Below are 18,450 nucleotides of genomic sequence, written 5' to 3' on the forward strand. Positions count from 1 at the left end.
GAGCTCGTGTTACCTGTGTTGTCTGGCATGGACGCCTGGTCAGTGTTCCGTTCCTTCTTGAAGACAATGTTGCCAAGCTGAAGGACTCCCGAGATGACTCGCAGCAAGCCTTTGTTTGGGAAATACAAGTCAGAGTGGACAGAGGTTAGAGAAAGCCTCAACCAACTAAGGGTAGCCATCCTCAAGGGATCCGTGCCTAAGCATGCGTACTGCGCTTCCTGGGAAGCCAGCATACAAGGTCTCATCTCCTGGTGTGGAGGTTACTGCCTTGGGGGCTCACTACCACTGAGGATGGCCTGTCTCTGCCAGACCTCAGCTGACAGCACTATTCAGACACAAGCTCTGAAAATATGTTTGACCCACCTCCCTGCCCCTCCTCCTCCCCCCCCCCTTCCCTCCCTCTCTTGGTTTTCAGGACAGGGTTTCTCTGGTTGTCCTGGACTTGCTTTGTAGACCAGACTGGCCTCAAACTCACAGAGACCACCTGCCTCTGCCTCCCGAGTGCTGGCATGCACTGCCGCTGCCACCACCTGGTCCATGTTCAACCTTTCTAAACCTACAGTAAGGACATGTTTCTGGCCCAAGACCCAATGTCTGCTTATATGAATACTGTTTTACTGGGATAGTTATACCCATTTGTTTAAAGATTGTCTGCAGCTAATCAGATGTTCTAGCCCACAAGCCTCTTCCACCCTTCATGGAGCCCGAGCCCTGTTTCCTTTGCTTGCCTGTGTAAATGCCTGTGGTGTCTCATGGAGCAAACCCTGAAGCCTACTCCTTAAAGACTGCCTTCCACTACACAGAGATCCCTAGGACCAAAGCTAACAGGAAGTTCTCCTAGGGCCCCTCATCTGCCTCAAGGCCCCAGTGACAGGACACCTCTCACCACCTCTGGCACAGGAGTCCCTGCCCTTACCCATCTGCTCATCCTCTGGGATGCCCATAATCCTCATGGCCTCCATTGTCTCCTGAAACATGTCTTTGTCCTGCTGCCCAGGGATGGTAACGTGCCCATTGGACAGGAAGCGGTATTTGTTGTATGGCTCTAACAGGAGGTCAGCTGTGAGAAGAGGAAGAAAGGCATGGGTTAGTGAGGTGTGAGGTGCACATGCTGCGGGCAATGCTGTGACTCCAAGATGTGATCCGCCTGGACCACTCTGCTGACTCTGCACGTGCCGCCAGCATTTACACAACGCAGAACATCAAAACTCTGAGACTACAACTCTGCCTACAACGCATGCCTCAAGACAGAAGCTTCTTCCCCTCCCTCCCTGCAGCGGGACCCTGACTCACTCTTGAGGTGCTCCCCGGCCCCAGACAGCAGGTAGTAGAAGATGTGGAAGGTTCGCTCCTCCTTGGCCTGGCGGATGGCACGAGATTTCTCCAAAAGATCTTCAAGTATGTTAAAGAACAACACACGCCTTTAATCCCAGCACTCGGGAGGCAGGGGCAGGCGGATCGCTGTGAGTTCAAGGCCAGCCTGGTCTACAAAGTGAGTCCAGGACAGCCAGGGCTAACACAGAGAGACCCTGTCTCGAAAAACAATAAATAAATAAATAAATAAATAAATAAAGAAAGAAAGAAAGAAAGAAAGAAAGGAAGAAAGAAAGAAAGGAAGGAAGGAAGGAGCAACACACCCTGGAGGAAGTAAGGGTTGCCTTGCTTCTGTTTCCACCAAGAAGAACTGGCTGTCACCAGGAAGGAAGGGTAAAAACAGCAAAGCAGAGCAGAGCCAACTACCTTGCCTCCAGCCTTCAGACAGCCTGCCAGACTAACAGTGCAGTTCACACTCTGAGGGAGCCATGTCTGCCTGAGGAGACCCGGCTGATGAGTTACATCAGACTGAAGCACTCACAAAGGCCATAGGATGGTGCAAGGGAGACACAAAACAACAGTCACCATGTGACTACCACTCTAGGACCCCACGGTGATTTTCAGTAGTTCTCTCCTAAGCCAGGAGGAACCTGTCCTCTGAGCCCCGTGTCACATATCCAGTCAGCTCCTCCTGAGTCAGATTTTCTTGATGTTGTCCCAATGCCACACAAGTAGCAACACAATAAACCCCAGGAGGGAAGGTTCTGCGTTCTGTGAGGGCTGCCACCTCCCCTAGTGCCCCTTCTCTTATTTAGTCAGCCACAAGGATACAAGTCTCAATGTTGGCACCGACGATGTAGCCATTGACATCAAAGTTGATACGAATGAATTTACCCTGTGGAGACAAATACAGAGGAGACAAATCTCAGAGAGGGAACAAGGGGCCCCACCCAGCCCTGCTCCTGTACCCAGAAGGCTGAGGAAGGCCACAAGCTGAGCCAACACACAGGACTTAAAGGCACTAGATTAATCAACGTGTCCAGGCTGGGGTGGGTTCCTTGCACGAGGGAAGGCAGAGAGGAGAGGCCTGTTATGGGCAGTGCTCGTTCCCACGTGACCTGACCCTGGGAACCAACAGACAACACCCCACTTCCTCGCTGGCTTTTCCCCGTCTTCTGTGAAGGAAGTTGTGGCCATTATATTAAGAGGGGGAGGGGGCAGGCCACGCTGACAGGAACTTGTACACCAACAGGAGGAGGAAGCGACAGACTCAAATCCTTGTTTAGGGTAAAAGCAGCAGGTGGGAAGTCATGGTGCCAAAACATCTACACGGCGCCTTGTCCCCCAGCAACCCAGGCAGCACGGGCACTACTCACAAATCGTGAGGAGTTGTCATTCTTCACCGTCTTGGCATTTCCAAAGGCCTCCAGGATAGGGTTGGCCTGCAGCAGCTGCCGCTCCAGCTCCCCCTGTAGGAACCCAGAGTCTCATGAAGGCCAGGCAGCAGCGTAGGCTGCTAAGGCCAGCATGCCAGGAACAGAGGCCTGCAGGATCTGGTAGTTGCCACTCTGGCCTCCTTCCTGCTGGACCTTTGCAACAGGATGATCAGAAACTGACCTGAGAGGAAATCAGGAAGCTATCAGCTCTGGGAACTGACGCTATTAGAGTGTTGAGAGTGGGGAGATTAAGCCACAGCCTATCTCAGGACAGTCTCGCCCTGTGCCCACTGGCCTTCTGTCCCCTCCTTGTATCTAATCCCCACATTTTCCCTTCACATACAAGGGAAGGTGTCAGGTCCACAGAAGGCACAGAGGGTCCCATGCAGAGTGCAGTCGGCTGTACTATCCCTAGCGGCTCCTACCTCCAAACCTTCCTTGACATCTACACGCAGGATCAGTGAGGCAGACTTTAAAGCCCCAGACAGTTATCAATCATTTTCACAGATCCTATCTGTGGAATCCTGGTGTTTGCTGGGCACCAGAAGACGCCCTCGTGCATCTCATGCCTGGACCTATGGGGTTTAGTTAGACAGAGAGCTGCCCTGTTTCACTGACTCAGGAGCTGAAGTTGGGGAAGGAAGGACCATCTGCTCAAGATCATCCAGCCACGAGTCAGCAAAGCTGACAGGCAAATTCAAGACTTCTCCCTAACCATCGCTGGTCACTTTGACATCCCCTGACCCTGCCACTGTCCTTCATGGGGGAATCTGCAATGCCAGGCCAAATCAATTCTGCAAGCAGTGGCCAACAACTGAGACTGGCTGGGGACATAGGGCTCTGTCCCTTCAACTGTTCATCAGCCAGGCTGATGTTTCTCAGCGGCTAGAGAGTGGCCAGGACTTTATGGAAACAGCAGCCACCTGGGAGGAATGAGAGCAGTGACAGCAGCTCTCCCAGGAGAGTCGGCCATACACCTGCCCTTCTAGCATGCCTACCACAGGCACCTGCAAGGTTCTGGAGTCCACCAGAGCCCAGAAGTGAATCAGGCTAAGCTTCCCTCTCCTGCCACCTGAGCCAAGGCTCCGCCTTCCTTCTGCAGAAGCTTCCATGGTCCAGTCAGGTAACTGGAGGAATCACTCTGCCTTGCTCCCAAGAAGAGGGTCAGTGAGGTCAGGCCAAAGGGTGAGGGCAGCCATGCCCTCAGAGATGGCTCCACATGTGCACTTGGCACCAATAGTCACCAAGCCACAGGCTCCTCCCATAAGCCTGGTGCTGGCCTGGGGATCAGCCCACAGGCAACCTACAGAGCCAGACTTGGACAGGAGCTGCTCCCTGCCCCGTGACACACGTAGCAAAGCAGAGGACAGGCTGACAGGATGGCTGGGCCACTCCTGTTCCCTCAGACAGTCTCTACCTGCCTGACTTAGATGTAGAACTCAGGCAGCTATCTGAGCCCACACATAGCTGCTGTGGAAAGTGAGTTCACTGGGCCAAGTAGGAGCAGTTACAGAGCCCTGCTGCCAGTGGTGATGGCGTGCTTTCAGGACACCTAACTGGGCACAGAAACTTCATACACAATATAAAATGTACAATGTATGATCCTAAGTTTGGATTGCTGGTGCAGTTTCTGAAAAGCTCTTCCTGGGTGGCATTTCAGCCAGGAGGCTCCAACTAGTACATTAAAAACAACTGAGCGGGACAGGGTCGCTGCTCAGACTTCAGATGTCCACCCTGGCTGTCCTCTCAAGAAAGTTCAGTTCTGAAAACCCAAGGCCAAGGCCACATGTCCTGTCTGGTGGGCTTGCGGGGGAGGCCTTGAGTCAATCACCGCAGGTAAGAGAGCTTTAGCATTATAAAGCTAGCCTGCCAAGTGTGGAAAATCACTGTACAGCTTCAGGCATGGTAAACAACTACACTGGTCAATGGCCTTGGCTGTGACTGAATGACAGAGGCAGCCAGTCAATCACTCTAGCCGGAGAAGGAGCCAGGCACAGAGTGCCCACCACATTTTGTGTCTTCATAGCTTTCCTCCTACTATCCCCCTAAGACTCTAGTTATTTGTATGTCTGAGGCCTGCCTTCCCTCTAAAGTTGGGACCTAGACATGCAGCACATGGGGCCATTTTACTGCTCTCCAGCTGGGGTCCTGTCTCCTGTCCTCCAGGGCAGAGACTCCACTGTGACCTCCTAAAAACCAGTCACATACCAAGCATTCAATAAATAGCTGAGATATAGATTCTACTCCAAATTCAGAGCCAAAAAAGAACACTGCCAGAGACCTCCTAACCTCATGGCCCTGGCTTTTAAAATAAGTCTCCTATAAAGAATGGAAAGTGGGAGGTGGAAAAAGAAAAAGAAACTTTATTAGTTTCTAAATATAACTCCTGACACCCCATGGAAAAAGTTTCAGAAAGTCTCGAGAAACTTGGCTGTGGAGAGTTGTTCCTGGTCTGGTTCCAGAAGGTGGGACACGGATGCCGTGCGGCTGCACCCCTTATGCATGCAGACACACCCCAACTTACTAGTGAGCACAGTGCATGGGACACCAGTGTGGTGAAGGCAGTGAGGGCTATAAAGCACCCCGATGACCTTGGGATGCCATCACCAACACACTGGGTGATTCAGGGAAGCCTAAGTATATAAGTGGGGTGAGGGGTAGGGGGACACTCCTCAGCCATGCTCAACACTAACCAATCCTTTCCCCAGGAAATTCCACTCTGGGACCTCCCAGTATCTCTTCCCAGCTTGTGCCAGGAGATGAGAGTCCAACCGTTTGTGACTAGTGTGTACCACCAAGCAGGTAGCACTCTGGGAAGGCAGGTGCACACCTCACCGTGCCGAGATCAGGACTGCACAGGGCCCAACTAGAATTCAGGCAGGTCTGGAGCTCTGAGAAAAGCCATGTGATGAGGCCGAACCCAGTCAGGAACTGCCAAGTGCGTCACACCCAGCCCTCCTCCCGAGACAATCAGTGAGCGGAGCCTCTAAGAAAAGTTCTAGCTGCAGAAAGTGACAATGTGTGGAGTGAAAAAGCTGCTCAGAAGAATGTACAGAACCCAAGGGCACACGATGGCAGAACACGCATTCCCGGTGCAGAACGTGCAGTAAAACGTGCATCTCACCTAGCCAGGGCACTGCTGAGTTCCACCAAAATCCACCAAGGGAGGAGGGAAAAAAGGAAGTAAGATGACTTTCCAACTGTCCTTTCTCCATGAGGGGGACTGTCCACCCAGAGGCATTTATTCACACAATGGAACAAGGATATGGGACTCAGAGGCAGGTCACCCCGAGTCCTTCTGGCCCCCATCAGATTGAGAGCCATGTCTCGGGCCGTCTCTTCCAGCATCCGAGATGGAGTGCATGCAGCAAGTAGCTGGCTGCCATGCCAAGCATTCTGCTAAGTAAAGCCTGGGGTGGTTCCAGTTTTCATAGTAACTTGGAGAGTTCGGAGGCCAAGAATGAAGTGGACCTGCTACTGCCTAGCCACTCCCAAGGCCACTAAGTGCTGCCTAGGAAAGCAGAATGGGCCTCTGCTTCAGTCCCAAGAGCACCCTCATTTAAAGCTGGGCGCCCCTCACCCCTTACCACCCTCTGCCAAAACCCTGCAGGGCACCAGGCACTCACCTGGTCCTTCTTGCTCTTGTGTGAGGAGGCCACATGCGCCAGGTACTGGATGACTTTCTTGGTGTTCTCTGTCTTGCCTGCTCCAGATTCACCCCTGCCAAAAGAGTTGAGGGAGTCCTCAGTAAGAGGTGGCTACGTCCTCAGCCTCCACCCGACTCTGCCCTTCTGTGGGGTACCCATGATCGAACCAACACAAAGAGAAAGCAACAGCAAGCCAAATGTGAAGCTTTGGAATCTTCTCTCAGTCTGTTTCCCGTGGCCCACCAGAGGCCAGGCAAAAGTTGATTCATAACCACTGCCTGCCTACCCTGGTCACTTGGCAGCCTTCAGAGCCAAATGTTTTAGACGTAAGGGGAGGCAGCTGTTGACCTGAGAGCCAAAGGCACTTCTATGTGTTCCCCTGAAATATCCCTGGGAGGCAGTTTCTGTTCCATAAACCACCCCCCACCTCCTTATTGAGATGGTAAGTGACCAGTATCAGACTAAATCAGATAAGAAAGGCCACCATTCAGAGCCAGAAGGCATGCTGGGAGTTCTGGAAAAGGCAATTGGTGGCTCTTACTCAAGTCTATGGTGGTCCTCTACTGTCACCCACCCACCCACACTTGAGGAGGGCTGACAAAAGCTCCCTGGGAGCTCTGAGCAGAGGACACATGGCCCTAGGTCCTGTCTCCAGGCAGGGGGAGGGGTCTAAACTGGGAATGAACCTACCAACCTGCTTCAACAGGATAACAATATTCTTTCCCCAAGAATAAGGGACAAGTTCAATCCCCAGCACCAAAAATAAAAACACCAGAGCAGTAAACAAGCCCCCTCCCACCCCCTCACACCCACTCAGAAAACACTCACGTGCACAGAATGGACTGGTCTTCCCGGTCTGCAACAAAGAGGACATTAGGTTACCTTGGATGGGAAGAAGAAACTCTCTCTTCCCACTTCCATGAAGAGTTGCCAAGATAAGGAACATAGACTTAAATGCTTCTCTGAAGGGACCCTTCCAGGCCTCCAACCTGGGCTGGGGCATCTGCAGTGGCAGAGTGCCGGGAAGCTGCCTGCTCCTAGCTCTGGCTGCACACCCATGCTGCCCACTCCATCCCATAAATATCAGAAAAAAATGCAATGGCAGAAACTCCCAACACTGCCTACATTTAAGCAAGGACTGCTGTTTAAGGGGCCAGAAATCAGAGTAGGCTCAGTAACAAGATATAGCTTGCAATGGGGTGGTCCTGGAATGGGACACTGCCTCCCTGAGTTTAGGACCAAGGACAATGAACAGCTTTCACTGAACCCCGTGCACTCCTCCAAGTTGTGAGGCAACGCATGCGTAAAGGACACACAAGAACACTGCGTGATGCCTAGCTCATGTAAGGTACACATTGATGACAGGATAGAGGGCGCTAGGCATGAATGACAGCTTCTGGCATGTGTCTGGGACAGCCTGCTCTCTCCACCAGGAACCTCCAACAGCCACCCTAGCTTCACGAACCATTCAGCGAGGAGGGATGGGAATGTTCTCCTTCGCATGTGGGCACTCTGAAAGCTAAGCTAGATGCTCACACTCGAGGACAATCTGCCAACCTCATGCCCTACAGAACAGCATCAGGATATTGGCAACAACAGAACTGCAGTGAGATACCCGACTGTGGAGTAAGCGCCACAGCACAAGGAACACTGGCTACTCATCCCGTTTCCTGATTATTTTGATAAATATAACACATAAAACAGAACTAGTGCTGACCCTGTGGGAACAGTCAACTCCTGAAGGGCCCCCTCATCTCCGTGATGGAGCAGCAATGGCAGAGGGGGAAAAGCAGAACCAATCAGGGGGCCTGCCTGGCTCTCACTGTGGCTGCCGGCCCCATGTGACAAGCTGCTGAGAATGACTCATAGCTTTCTGTGTGCATGGCCGCAGGACATGGAATTAGCCATCCAACACCCAGACTGACCAGGCAGATCACCTGCCCTCCTGTAGGTGAGCTTTATAACTCCACCCCACCTCACTGAGAACCACTCAGGGAGAAGCCAAGAAGGGGGCATGCAACCTTTCTCCCTCTTGCCCTGTTTCCAAAAACATGCATTTGTCAAGGCAAGGACCAAGATGGAGCAGAGCAGAGCCTCGGTAAGATAGCAGGAAAAAGGAAAAAGCAGGAGATGGCTGCAGACAGGCTGGAGGAGGGCCGTTTCCACTCTTTCTTGCCCACCAGCAGTGTGGCCCATGAGGCTGAAGCAAGCATTTCTGTCATCCCAGGCCTGCCCTTCCCCAGCAGCTCCCTGTGGTCGGCCCCAGCTGTGGCTGCGGGCGGGCATGTTTAGTCACTGCTCCAGAGCAGGCAAGAATGTACCTGCGTGTGCTGGCAAGGCATGAGCAGAAAGGGCCTGGTGCTACCATAAAAGGAAACATTCTCCATTCCTTCCAGAAGGAACTGTTTCCCAGGACTCTCCAAGCCCAGTTTGTGGATGACTGAAATTCCATTAACTGTGTGAGGAGGAGTCAGAGACTTCACTACTGACCAAGGATCAGGGTGGCCAACACACATGCACACATAGACACACATACACAGAAGTAGAGATGTGCAGGCAGCTGTGCTCAGCCCTAAATGTACATAGCACACTTGCATACACATGTGTGTGCCCTGGTGCACAAGAATGTGTGCACAGACATGTGAGCAGAAACATGAGTGCACAGAGCAGAACATACAGACGCTTGTGTATAAACAGATCTACAGCATATGTATGTACATATGTACACACACATACACAGAGGCCTACACACACTCCAAAAGCTTACACTTCAGCGCCAAACGTACCATGAAATGTCTGCCTACCCACTATCCCCAGCTCTTCCCCCTTGACCTGTCCTCTCCACATGCAGAGAGAGAACACTTCCACCACCAAACACTAGTTCAGAGGAACCCCCAACCTGATTCATCAGACTAATGAGCCACTGCTTTCACAAAGAAGACACAATGCCCACCAAGAGGCCGCCTCCCCACCTCAGGTAAGGCCCCCAGCACTTACCATGGCAGAGCCACCTACTCAGAGGGACTCACACACAGCCTCTTAACTCCTCAAGACCCTTACACTTGCTGGACAGTTCAGCCTGCCACCTGCCCTCCTGGAAGCCAAAGACAGGCCTCACCAGGCAGCTAAGGCAGGTGTGACTGCCACTTTGTCTCTTTTCATAGCAGTGTGTTTAAGATTTGCTCCTGAACTCAGGACATCCCTTACAGATAATGGCACAAAGTCCCAGTAGGTGGTGGCCCTGAGCCAGTTCATCCTGCTGCCTGCCGGTCTGTATGGTTCGGGCAGGGAGCAGGCACCCTCCTTGGCACTCATGCAGCAGCCTTGCCTCACACTGTCATCCCAGTGGCTGAGGACACTCGCAGGCAGATGAAGCTATTTGTTTCAGCTCAAGTCTTTTCTTGATCCTATGGGGTCTAACAGTTTATCTGAAATGCCCTTTTTCCTTTGTTCTGCCCTGGGACCTGGGGAGTTAACAGCCAGCAGCATAACCTTATTCTGAAATACAGGCTCTGAAGCACACAGGCTCTCATCTCAGCGGATGTGGGTTGAGGCAGCGCTCTGGGTTTCAACCATGGCTTCTAGAACTCTCAACAGCCACAGCCTTTCCTTAGTCAGAATCTTGACAAAGCCCTAGGGAAGAGGCAGTGGCTAGTAGAGAGCAGTTAGAGAGGAGGCCATTAGCTGTGCCCCTGGAGCTTTCAGTCCTGCCCTTGACCTCTGGGAATGGCCAAGGTCTGCTCTGAAGACCTGCAGAAATAAATGCTTGAGGCCCACTCAGGATGCTGTCCTTAACTATCCCCGTACTACAACTCCAGGCTCCCAGTGGAGCCTTCCAGAACCACAAGAAAGGCTCTCCTGAGTTAAACACTCAGCACTCAAGCTCTTCCTGCCCCTGACTTGACTTTAATCCCAGAAGCCCCAAGGCTGAGTCCACGGAGTGAGGTCACAGAGCTGATGTGGCCACCCTGCGCAGACAGGTTTCTAGCCAGCTCAAAAGACTGCGTGAGGCCTGGCTGCAGGTGTTTCATCCCAGGCACTTAGATTCCTATACAGATGGGGTGGGGGTGGGGGGAAGAGAGAGATACACACACTATGGCTCACTTCCTCTGTGAAAGGAGCTATGGCTGATTCTTGTCCATAAAAGGCATGAGGCTTGAGAATGCTAGCACAGTGGTGACATCAGCCAGACAGGAAGTACAGGAGGAAGGGCGCAGGCCTCTACTAGAACTGACTCATGGCCCGGCTCAGAGAGTACCTCCCCGGAGGAACTGTCATATGGCCCTAGCTGGGGGAGTGCCTGCATGAGGGACTGACTCCCAAATCCAGGCCCACTGGGTTCTCTGGAGCTGAGAATTAGATATGGTCAAGGTAGGCCAAAGTAGATGGCATTAGAGTAGGCAGGCAATGTGTCTACCTGACACAGGACAGTGACAAACACCCCTCCTGAAATGTGCTCTGGAGAAAATTACACAGCAGACCTGAGGGTGGCTTACTGTGTGCAGACCATGTGGGCAAGGTGATTTCTACACTGGGTCACGCTGGGCAAAGACTGAAGCTGCTCTCACGTTTCTGAACAGCATCTAGGTCTCAGGAAGCCACAGCACAAAGGATTTTTGCGAAGCATATAAAATGCAGGGGTTCGAGTTCAAAGCTAGAATTGGGAAGGCCTTCGTGAGTCTGGAGCCAAGGCCACAGGGCCTGAAGAACCTGAGGCTTTGATTCCAGTCCAGAGCTGAGGAGAACTCCGGTCTCTGTCCCAGTGACAGTGCCAACACGCTGGGTCCAGCCCCTGTGCAGAGAGATCATGATGAGAAGCCTTTGGATGGCTCTGATGCCATCTCCACAGCAGGCCCAGCCCCGGCCTGGGTGACAAGTACTTGGGAAGCAGACAGAAAGCTGAGAACAGAGGGTGCAAAGTACCACTTCCTACTTATTAGCAGAGGCTTGCAGACAGCTGAACAGAGGTCTTTAGCAGTCTCCAGCAGGCAGCCCTTTAAGAAGGAATCCCCTTGTCAGGGCCCCAAACATACAATATGGTGCTGGACACACAGGACCTGCTCACTCAGCAGCAGGGCCCACTTAGAGACACACGGACTTGGTCCCATGGCCGGTGCTCCTCAGGAAGACCTGGTCCAGGAGGCCAGGACCCCAGGAGCAGAAGGAAGGAGTCAGGCAGCCCTCCCTCCCTGCCCGCCAGGCCTAGATGATTAGAACAACGCTGCAGGGATGCCTCTTGACCGGCACTATGTTGAAAGTAAGTAAGCGAAGCCCCAAACAAGCCTTCCCTTTGACCAGATGCACCAGGGAAACCCAGGTGCACAACAAGTGGGCTTCCCACCTCTCTGCCAGCAAGGCCGAGACAAAATGGTCTAGGCTGGCAGTTCACCTAGGACAGGCAGCTCCAACAAGTTTGTGGCCCGGAAATCCAAAACCACATGAGTGCACACTACCCATGGCAAACACCTCTGGGAAACACTGCTATCAGCTGGGCATTGCTCGTTTCCAACAGGTCCCTGGGGAAAAGTAAATGTGAAGTGGAGGGGGGGGGGGTGGGGGTTGCTGAGTCCCAGACAGAGGGTAGGGAGCCACAGTGCATGGCTCTGCAGAGCTGTGCTCTTGGAGAAGGAACAAAAGGAGAACAAGACAGACGCAAAGTAGGACACACAGGAGCCAGAGGGGCACAGCCAGGCAAGACTCCGGGAGAGCTGATGCCCAAAAGACAACAACTCCACTGTGCCCGGGATAAGCCCAGGAGCATCAGTGAGAAGAGTGACACATGGCATGAGGGTGGTGGTGATCTTGAAGATGCCAGGGCCTCTAGCAACCTTGCCAGTCTAGTAAGAGGTATGCTAGAGGCTGTATTTCTGGGCCAGCTGAAGGTGGACGGACTATGACCCCCAAGCTGTACCATCTGAATGCTAAAAACATCTTAGGTCCTTGGGCGTCAACCCTGAGCCAGTGCCCCGGGTCAAGATTACAGGAACTTTGTGTGTGCAGGACCTAGATATCACAGGATCTTCTTTAGAGAGCAGAGCCTAGATTGAGAACAATAAAACTAGTGGGATTATAAGAAGGGAGCTCACTCCAGGAGCAGATCTGCCATCCAGGAAGCAGCTTGGAGCAGCTTGGAACAGCATGCTAGCTCCAGAGCTAAGTGGGAGAAGTGGGTGTGTGGCTGTGCATCTCAGTGCCTCTACTGACCCATCGGCAATGGGGAAGAAAGAGAGGCCTGGAGCGAATGGCACTCTCCTAGAAGACCCCAAGGCCTTCCTGCTGCAGGGCTGAAGCCCCTCTGAAGTCAGTTCTGTGCCTGTGGCTCTGAGACCGAGAAGTCCCTGGAGGGAGCACCCGCTCATTTGCCAGCGGTAGACAGGCTGGAGGGTAGCATCAGGCCTGGGCAGCGGGAGGGTTCCATGGAGGCTAAGTATTCAGTCTCCTGTTGCCCCCTCCCCAGGTACCTGCCACGCAGGCCTGCACTCCTTAAACTCTTTAGCCTGGCCATGTTGCATCAAGCTTAAGGCAGGGAAAAAAGAAAGGCTCCCTCCGCCCAGCCAATTAGCAAGAGTCCTACTCTATCCAGTCCAAACCCCATTCTTCCCAGAAACAGCTTCTCCCTACCACTGAGGCTGAGAGGCCAGCAGACCCCTGGCTGTAGCCTACAAAGTACTAGGTGGTATTCGAAACCCCATGCCTACCCCAGCAGCCCCCAATGTTCCAGGGAGCACCACCTCTGTATGGGGACCCTAACTGTCATCGAATCAGAAATCCTCTGGACAGGACTTGTGGTCTGCATGTGTAGACGCTCTACAGTGCACAGCACACAGGAGGCACAAGGCTAGCCATGAGCAAGGATCATGACACACAGACACAGGGCATGGCCCTCCTCAGGGAAGCCACACTGCCTCCTGAGGCCCATGGTCAGATGCAGGGCTGGCTCCATACCTCCCCAGCAGACAGTGGGGCCTTTGTGAGGAGGCTGGCAGGGCTCAGGCCTCCTGGCCGGCACATTCCTACTTAAGTGGAGTCATCATATCTGTGGCTTCCCGCTGTTCCAGCTCCAATGCTGCCACTCAAGACCTAAAATACTCTCCTGGCCTCTGATGAGCCGGGGGCTTTTCCCCAAGAAGACCTGGAACCATTTGACCAATACAGCAGTGTGTGTGTGTGTGTGTGTGTGTGTGTGTGTGTGTGTGTGTGTGTGTGTGTGTGTGTGTGTACACACACACACACACACACACACGCTATGCTGGAAAGAATTCCTTCAAGGACTAGCCAGAAAACAGGGCAACCTCCTTGCTCAGGGAATCAAAAGACTCCCTTTATACCAAGTCTAAAGCTTATAAGGCTTCTCTGGACCAGACAGCAGAAGGTGCTTCAATTGGAACACATTTTACTATACCAGAAGCATTTATTTTTAAACATGACAGTTGTTAATGTTTCTGCCATGGTATTTTAAGATTTTTAAATAAGATAAAGAAATATGACAATTTTAGTATATATTAGCATTATTTGCTACTGCAGGTACATTGTATTATTTTGAAATCTTTGATGAAATAAATACAAAGTAATATAGTTTAGAAAAGAAAATTAATATTGCTTCTAGAAATTAGTAGCATGTTCCTTATTAAGTTATTTTACTTTCATCAGCATGTGTGTGTGCGTGCGTACATGTGTATACATGCACATAAGTGTGTTTACATTGAAAAGGTTAGAAGTCTAAGTTCTTTACTTCAAAGCTTACAAGTAAAATAATAATAGAAAATTTGAGAGAGAGAGAGAGAGAGAGAGAGAGAGAGAGAGAGAGAGAGGGAGGCTCTGAGACTACCTTTAATCCTAGTGCTCAGGGAGGCAGAGGCAGGTAGATTGCTGTGAGTTCAAGAGTCCAGAACACAGAGAAACCTTGTCTTCAAAACACATAAAAAGAGAGACTCCCAGTCCCACTGGATGACACATCAATTAACACACCTGAGCCCATCACTTCCTCCTGAGCCGGGGGAACGTGCCTGGATGGGAAGGAAGCACACAAACCCCACTGCCACTGTTCACCCAGCAAGGTCAGTCAACCACCAAGAGAAATGCTGTCATTACTATTCGGTGACCACCCGCTTCCAGGGCAGCTTCCACAGAGAAGCAAAGGGATGGGGAGAAGGTAGCAGAGCGCAAAGGGCAGGTCAGCAAGCAAACGGAACTCTGCTGCCTCCCCCACAAACCTTGTGAGCTCATTAAAATGCCAGCGTCCCTGAGAGTGAATCAGGCCTGGCTGAGTTAATAATAAGCACAGCTTCTTTTCTACCTGCACTGGGAGATAACTGAGTTCAAGCCAAACTCTCTCACTGACCAGATGAACACTCACTTGAACCAACAAAGGCCCCAAGGCCCACAGGGGTGCTGCTGCCTGGTTACCACATGCAGCCCCCCATACCTGCCCTGGGATGCACCTGCACCCTACATGCTCAGGGCAGCAACACAAGTCCATGCTCTCATCTGGTTCCTAAGGTTGAAATGTCTCTTAATAACCAAGACGGCAAAAAATAGAGCAAATAGAGAGGCAAAGTTAGAGTGGTAAGCCGACCATGCAAACACAACTTTAATTAAAGCCAAGGCTGGAGATTAAAACAACAAACAAAACTGTGCAGGCACGTCTGGGCTGCAGCACAACCACTTATTAACACAGAGCAGCCAGGTTTCCCGTGGGCTCTACCTCTACGGTGCCTTGGCTGCCATTCCAGCCTCAGCAGCCACAACTTCCTTAAATTCCAAGGCACCTGACACCTGTTGCCACTGCACTGGCATTGCAGCAGCAGCTGCAGCAGTTTGCCTTGTTATGCAACCATGGCCCCAGATCTGTCGGCTAACATGTCTTCTCTCTGTACCTGGACTACCAGGGCCTCCAGTACCAGAGGGTGGGGAAGCCCTGTGGTATTCTGGCATCTCCTACCACCTGTTTGTGTGGCCAAAGCTGGGCATTGTGCCCTTCAATGCCCTATCCTATGCCCGTGGCAGACAACACTAACCTATCCCAGCATTCTTTAAGATTGACCATCCAGGGTCCAGACAGCTGCTGACTGACCATCTGTAAGCTTGGTCTGGGGATTTTCAACCGGAGAAAATCCTGTCTATCAGGGAACATCAACGGAACTGGCTGAGGATACTTTTTGTGGTCACAACTAGAAAAACTGAAAGGAGGCCAGGGTACTATGCTGCATCCCACAGCATCCCTAATGTCATGTTTGAGAAAGCCAGGCTTAGCCTGACACAGCTGGGTGAAACTGAAAGCGCCACAGGCAGTAACCAAGACTGCGCGGGCAAACCCCAGCACCAAAGGGTTCAAAGACAAGGAAGGGCCCTGGGAGGAGACAAAAAGCTTGTCTCATAAAAGTCCCCAGACAAAGCCACCAACTCCCCAATTTGGCAGAACAAATGCTTAGTATGCCATAAGCCACAACCAACTCAGGAAGGAAATTTCTGTCTAGTTCTTGGGGAGGGTGGAGAGAGGACCAGAAGAGGAACCATCTGGCAATACCTTTTGAGACACAAAAACCAAAGCAAACCTGGCCCCCCCCCCCAACTGAGTGGGCAGCAAGCACTAAGGCTCCACCAGCCCAAAGACCAAGGTCCCACCTACAATCTCTGGCTTAGGGCAAGAATCCAGGGTCCCTTTAGGATCCACAGTGACACAGGCAGGCTGTGTGACTAACTTCCTTCACATCCCAGACACCTACCCCTAAGGGCTCTGTGGGCCCACTGTGTACAAGGACTTTTCAACAGCCTAGAATGGGCTTATTAGTAGGTCCACGTGGGGGCTAAAGAGTCCCAGCAAACCCAAAGCAAAACAGATTGTGGGAGCCTCCAAGGCTGAGGGTGAGAGAACGCGTGGCCCCAACAACTGCACAGACCATTCCTAAGATCTCCACGCTGCCAACCACTTCCTCCGTCTGGTCTTGCCTTCATGGTCCAAGCAGCTCCTTCCCTACTGAGGCTACCCTGCTACGGACAAGACTTTTTTTAAAAAAATCTCTTTCCCTTAACCATTTCTAATCTATATGACTTCCAGGAACCCTCCCCCAAACTATCTTCTTGTGAACAGATGAGAACTAGTGACTCTTGGGAAAGAGCCCTCCAGGTTATCAAGTGAGAGTGGCTACTGGAGCCATTCTCCATCACTCTCTCCCATGACAGGCTAGGAGAGGGTGGCTTAAAGCCAGTAAAGAATGAACATGGCCTGCTCTGGAAGACCCCAAGTGCCCTTCTCACAGCTCGACCAGGGAGAGCCAAGTGAAAGTGACTCATAACCTCTAGAGACAGAGACTCAGATGCCTCTGGAACATCACAAAATGTTCTCCCACCAGACTGTTCCCATTAGCACTTCCAAACAGACATCCTACTTTCAAACCAAAGGGCTGGCTTCCACAAGGAATTCTGATAGAAGCGAACATACGCCGAAACATATGCCAAAGGCTAGGCCAAACTTGCACATCCTACCTAATTAATAACCTGACCAAGAAATACCTTCTACATAGCACTGTGGGCAGAATGAAGGATGCACGCTGCCATTGTAAACCACTAAACAAAGGCAAAGTTAATACAAGGGGCATCACCATCAGTGCGTGACGTGCTATAGCACTTTAGGACAAACACAGAAGAAACCACTATCAAAACAAGACAGAGACAGGCATGGTGGTGCACACCTTTAATCCCAGTACTCAGGAGGCAGAGGCAGACAGATCTCTGTGAGTTCGAGGCCAGCCTGGTCCACAAAGTGAGTCCAAACAGCCAAGGCTACACAGAGAAACCCTATCTCGAAAAACAAAGCAAACAAACAAACAGAAAACAAGATAACCATGCTGGGAGCTGGGTTTGAGTTAGGATTACATACACCAGGGCTTGCCTACATTCTAAGAAGACATGAGCAGCCTGGGCCTCGTCCATACTGAAAAGAGAGAATAAAATGCCTGAGTCCAATCAAACATTGTCAGGCTTTGGTGGAAATCTCGTGTGAGTCTCTCCCCTGTGGGCTTCCACAAGGCTGTAGAGAGTAGCAGTGACCCGCCAAGGACTGTGTGCAGATGCGGCAACTGTGGTGCTCCAAAGCCGAAAGACCAGCTAGAGAAGTGCGTGGAGTGCCCCGCCCCCCTCCCGGCGCTGTGGTGACAGCTCTGCATGCGTCTAAGTCTGAGATCTGTACCCTAGAAAAGTGGTCAGCCGAAGAGGCAGAGGCTCTATTAGAATGGAGGTTAAGAGGCCAACAGTGTAAGGAGCTGCCAAGCCAGACCTAAGCCAGAGCTGTGAGAGTGGGAAAAAAGTGGGATCAGAAACAATAAGAAAAAGAACAAACATGGGGAAATACAAGCAGGGGAATTCTGCATTTAAGACCATCCTAGGCTACACAGGGAGCTGCTATCTTTGACCTCAAAATCCAAAAACAAAAAGGAAAGTAAGTGTTGGCTGATTTGGGAAAAGGGGTGAGGGCAGGCAAGTGCGTGTGACAAGCCCAGGTTCCAGGCTTCAAGGTTAGCAACCTGTGAGGACCGACTGTGGGCAGTGACACTGAGCCAGGCGTGGACGGCAGAAACCACTCCAGTGGCTGAATGGAAGTCTGAGGACTAAGCACCAGCATAAGAGGAGCACCCACAGGCAGAAACAAGAGACCCATGGAGACAAGCAAGCAGACAGGGGAGGAGGGAGCCTCGGGTAGCAGAGCGACTACTGATGGAAAGGCAGGGAGTGAGAGACTGGCCCACACTAGAGAGGGGAAGAAGGCAGGAACACAGAAGTACAAAGCTAATGGGTGATCTGTCAGTCTGTCTAATCAGGAAGTGGCCATGGGGTGTGGCCAGGAGGAGAAGGAATTAGTGAACAAACATGCTCCCAAAGCACTTCACTGTGATGGGACAGAGAAGGCAGGTGGGTGGAGGGGCGCAGCCACCAGGGCAGACTTCACATCTGTTCTCTAAAAAGGAAAAGTACTCTAGCATATCACCAACCCTGTGCCAGGAACACAGAAGGGAGAAAATGAGGAGGAACTGAAAGACAGACCTAGAACAGACCTG

At 51.8% G+C, this 18,450-nt stretch overlaps 1 protein-coding gene across 2 annotated transcripts in view; it reads right to left on the bottom strand.

The window, feature by feature from the left end:
* The window catches only part of Myh9 (myosin heavy chain 9), an 82,329-nt gene that overhangs the window by 28,066 nt on the left and 35,813 nt on the right, over positions 1 to 18,450 (bottom strand). For both annotated transcript variants that reach the window (XM_051159900.1, XM_051159901.1), the window contains exons 4-10: positions 7,226 to 7,253; positions 6,377 to 6,470; positions 2,691 to 2,783; positions 2,146 to 2,209; positions 1,294 to 1,392; positions 917 to 1,060; positions 14 to 109 (exon numbers count right to left, since the gene is read on the bottom strand). In XM_051159900.1, coding sequence (XP_051015857.1) covers positions 14 to 109; positions 917 to 1,060; positions 1,294 to 1,392; positions 2,146 to 2,209; positions 2,691 to 2,783; positions 6,377 to 6,470; positions 7,226 to 7,253 — 618 coding nt within the window. The remainder of the gene's footprint in view (positions 1 to 13; positions 110 to 916; positions 1,061 to 1,293; positions 1,393 to 2,145; positions 2,210 to 2,690; positions 2,784 to 6,376; positions 6,471 to 7,225; positions 7,254 to 18,450) is intronic.

The sequence above is a fragment of the Acomys russatus genome, chromosome 17 (genome assembly GCF_903995435.1).
Source record: "Acomys russatus chromosome 17, mAcoRus1.1, whole genome shotgun sequence".
NCBI lineage: Eukaryota > Metazoa > Chordata > Mammalia > Rodentia > Muridae > Acomys > Acomys russatus.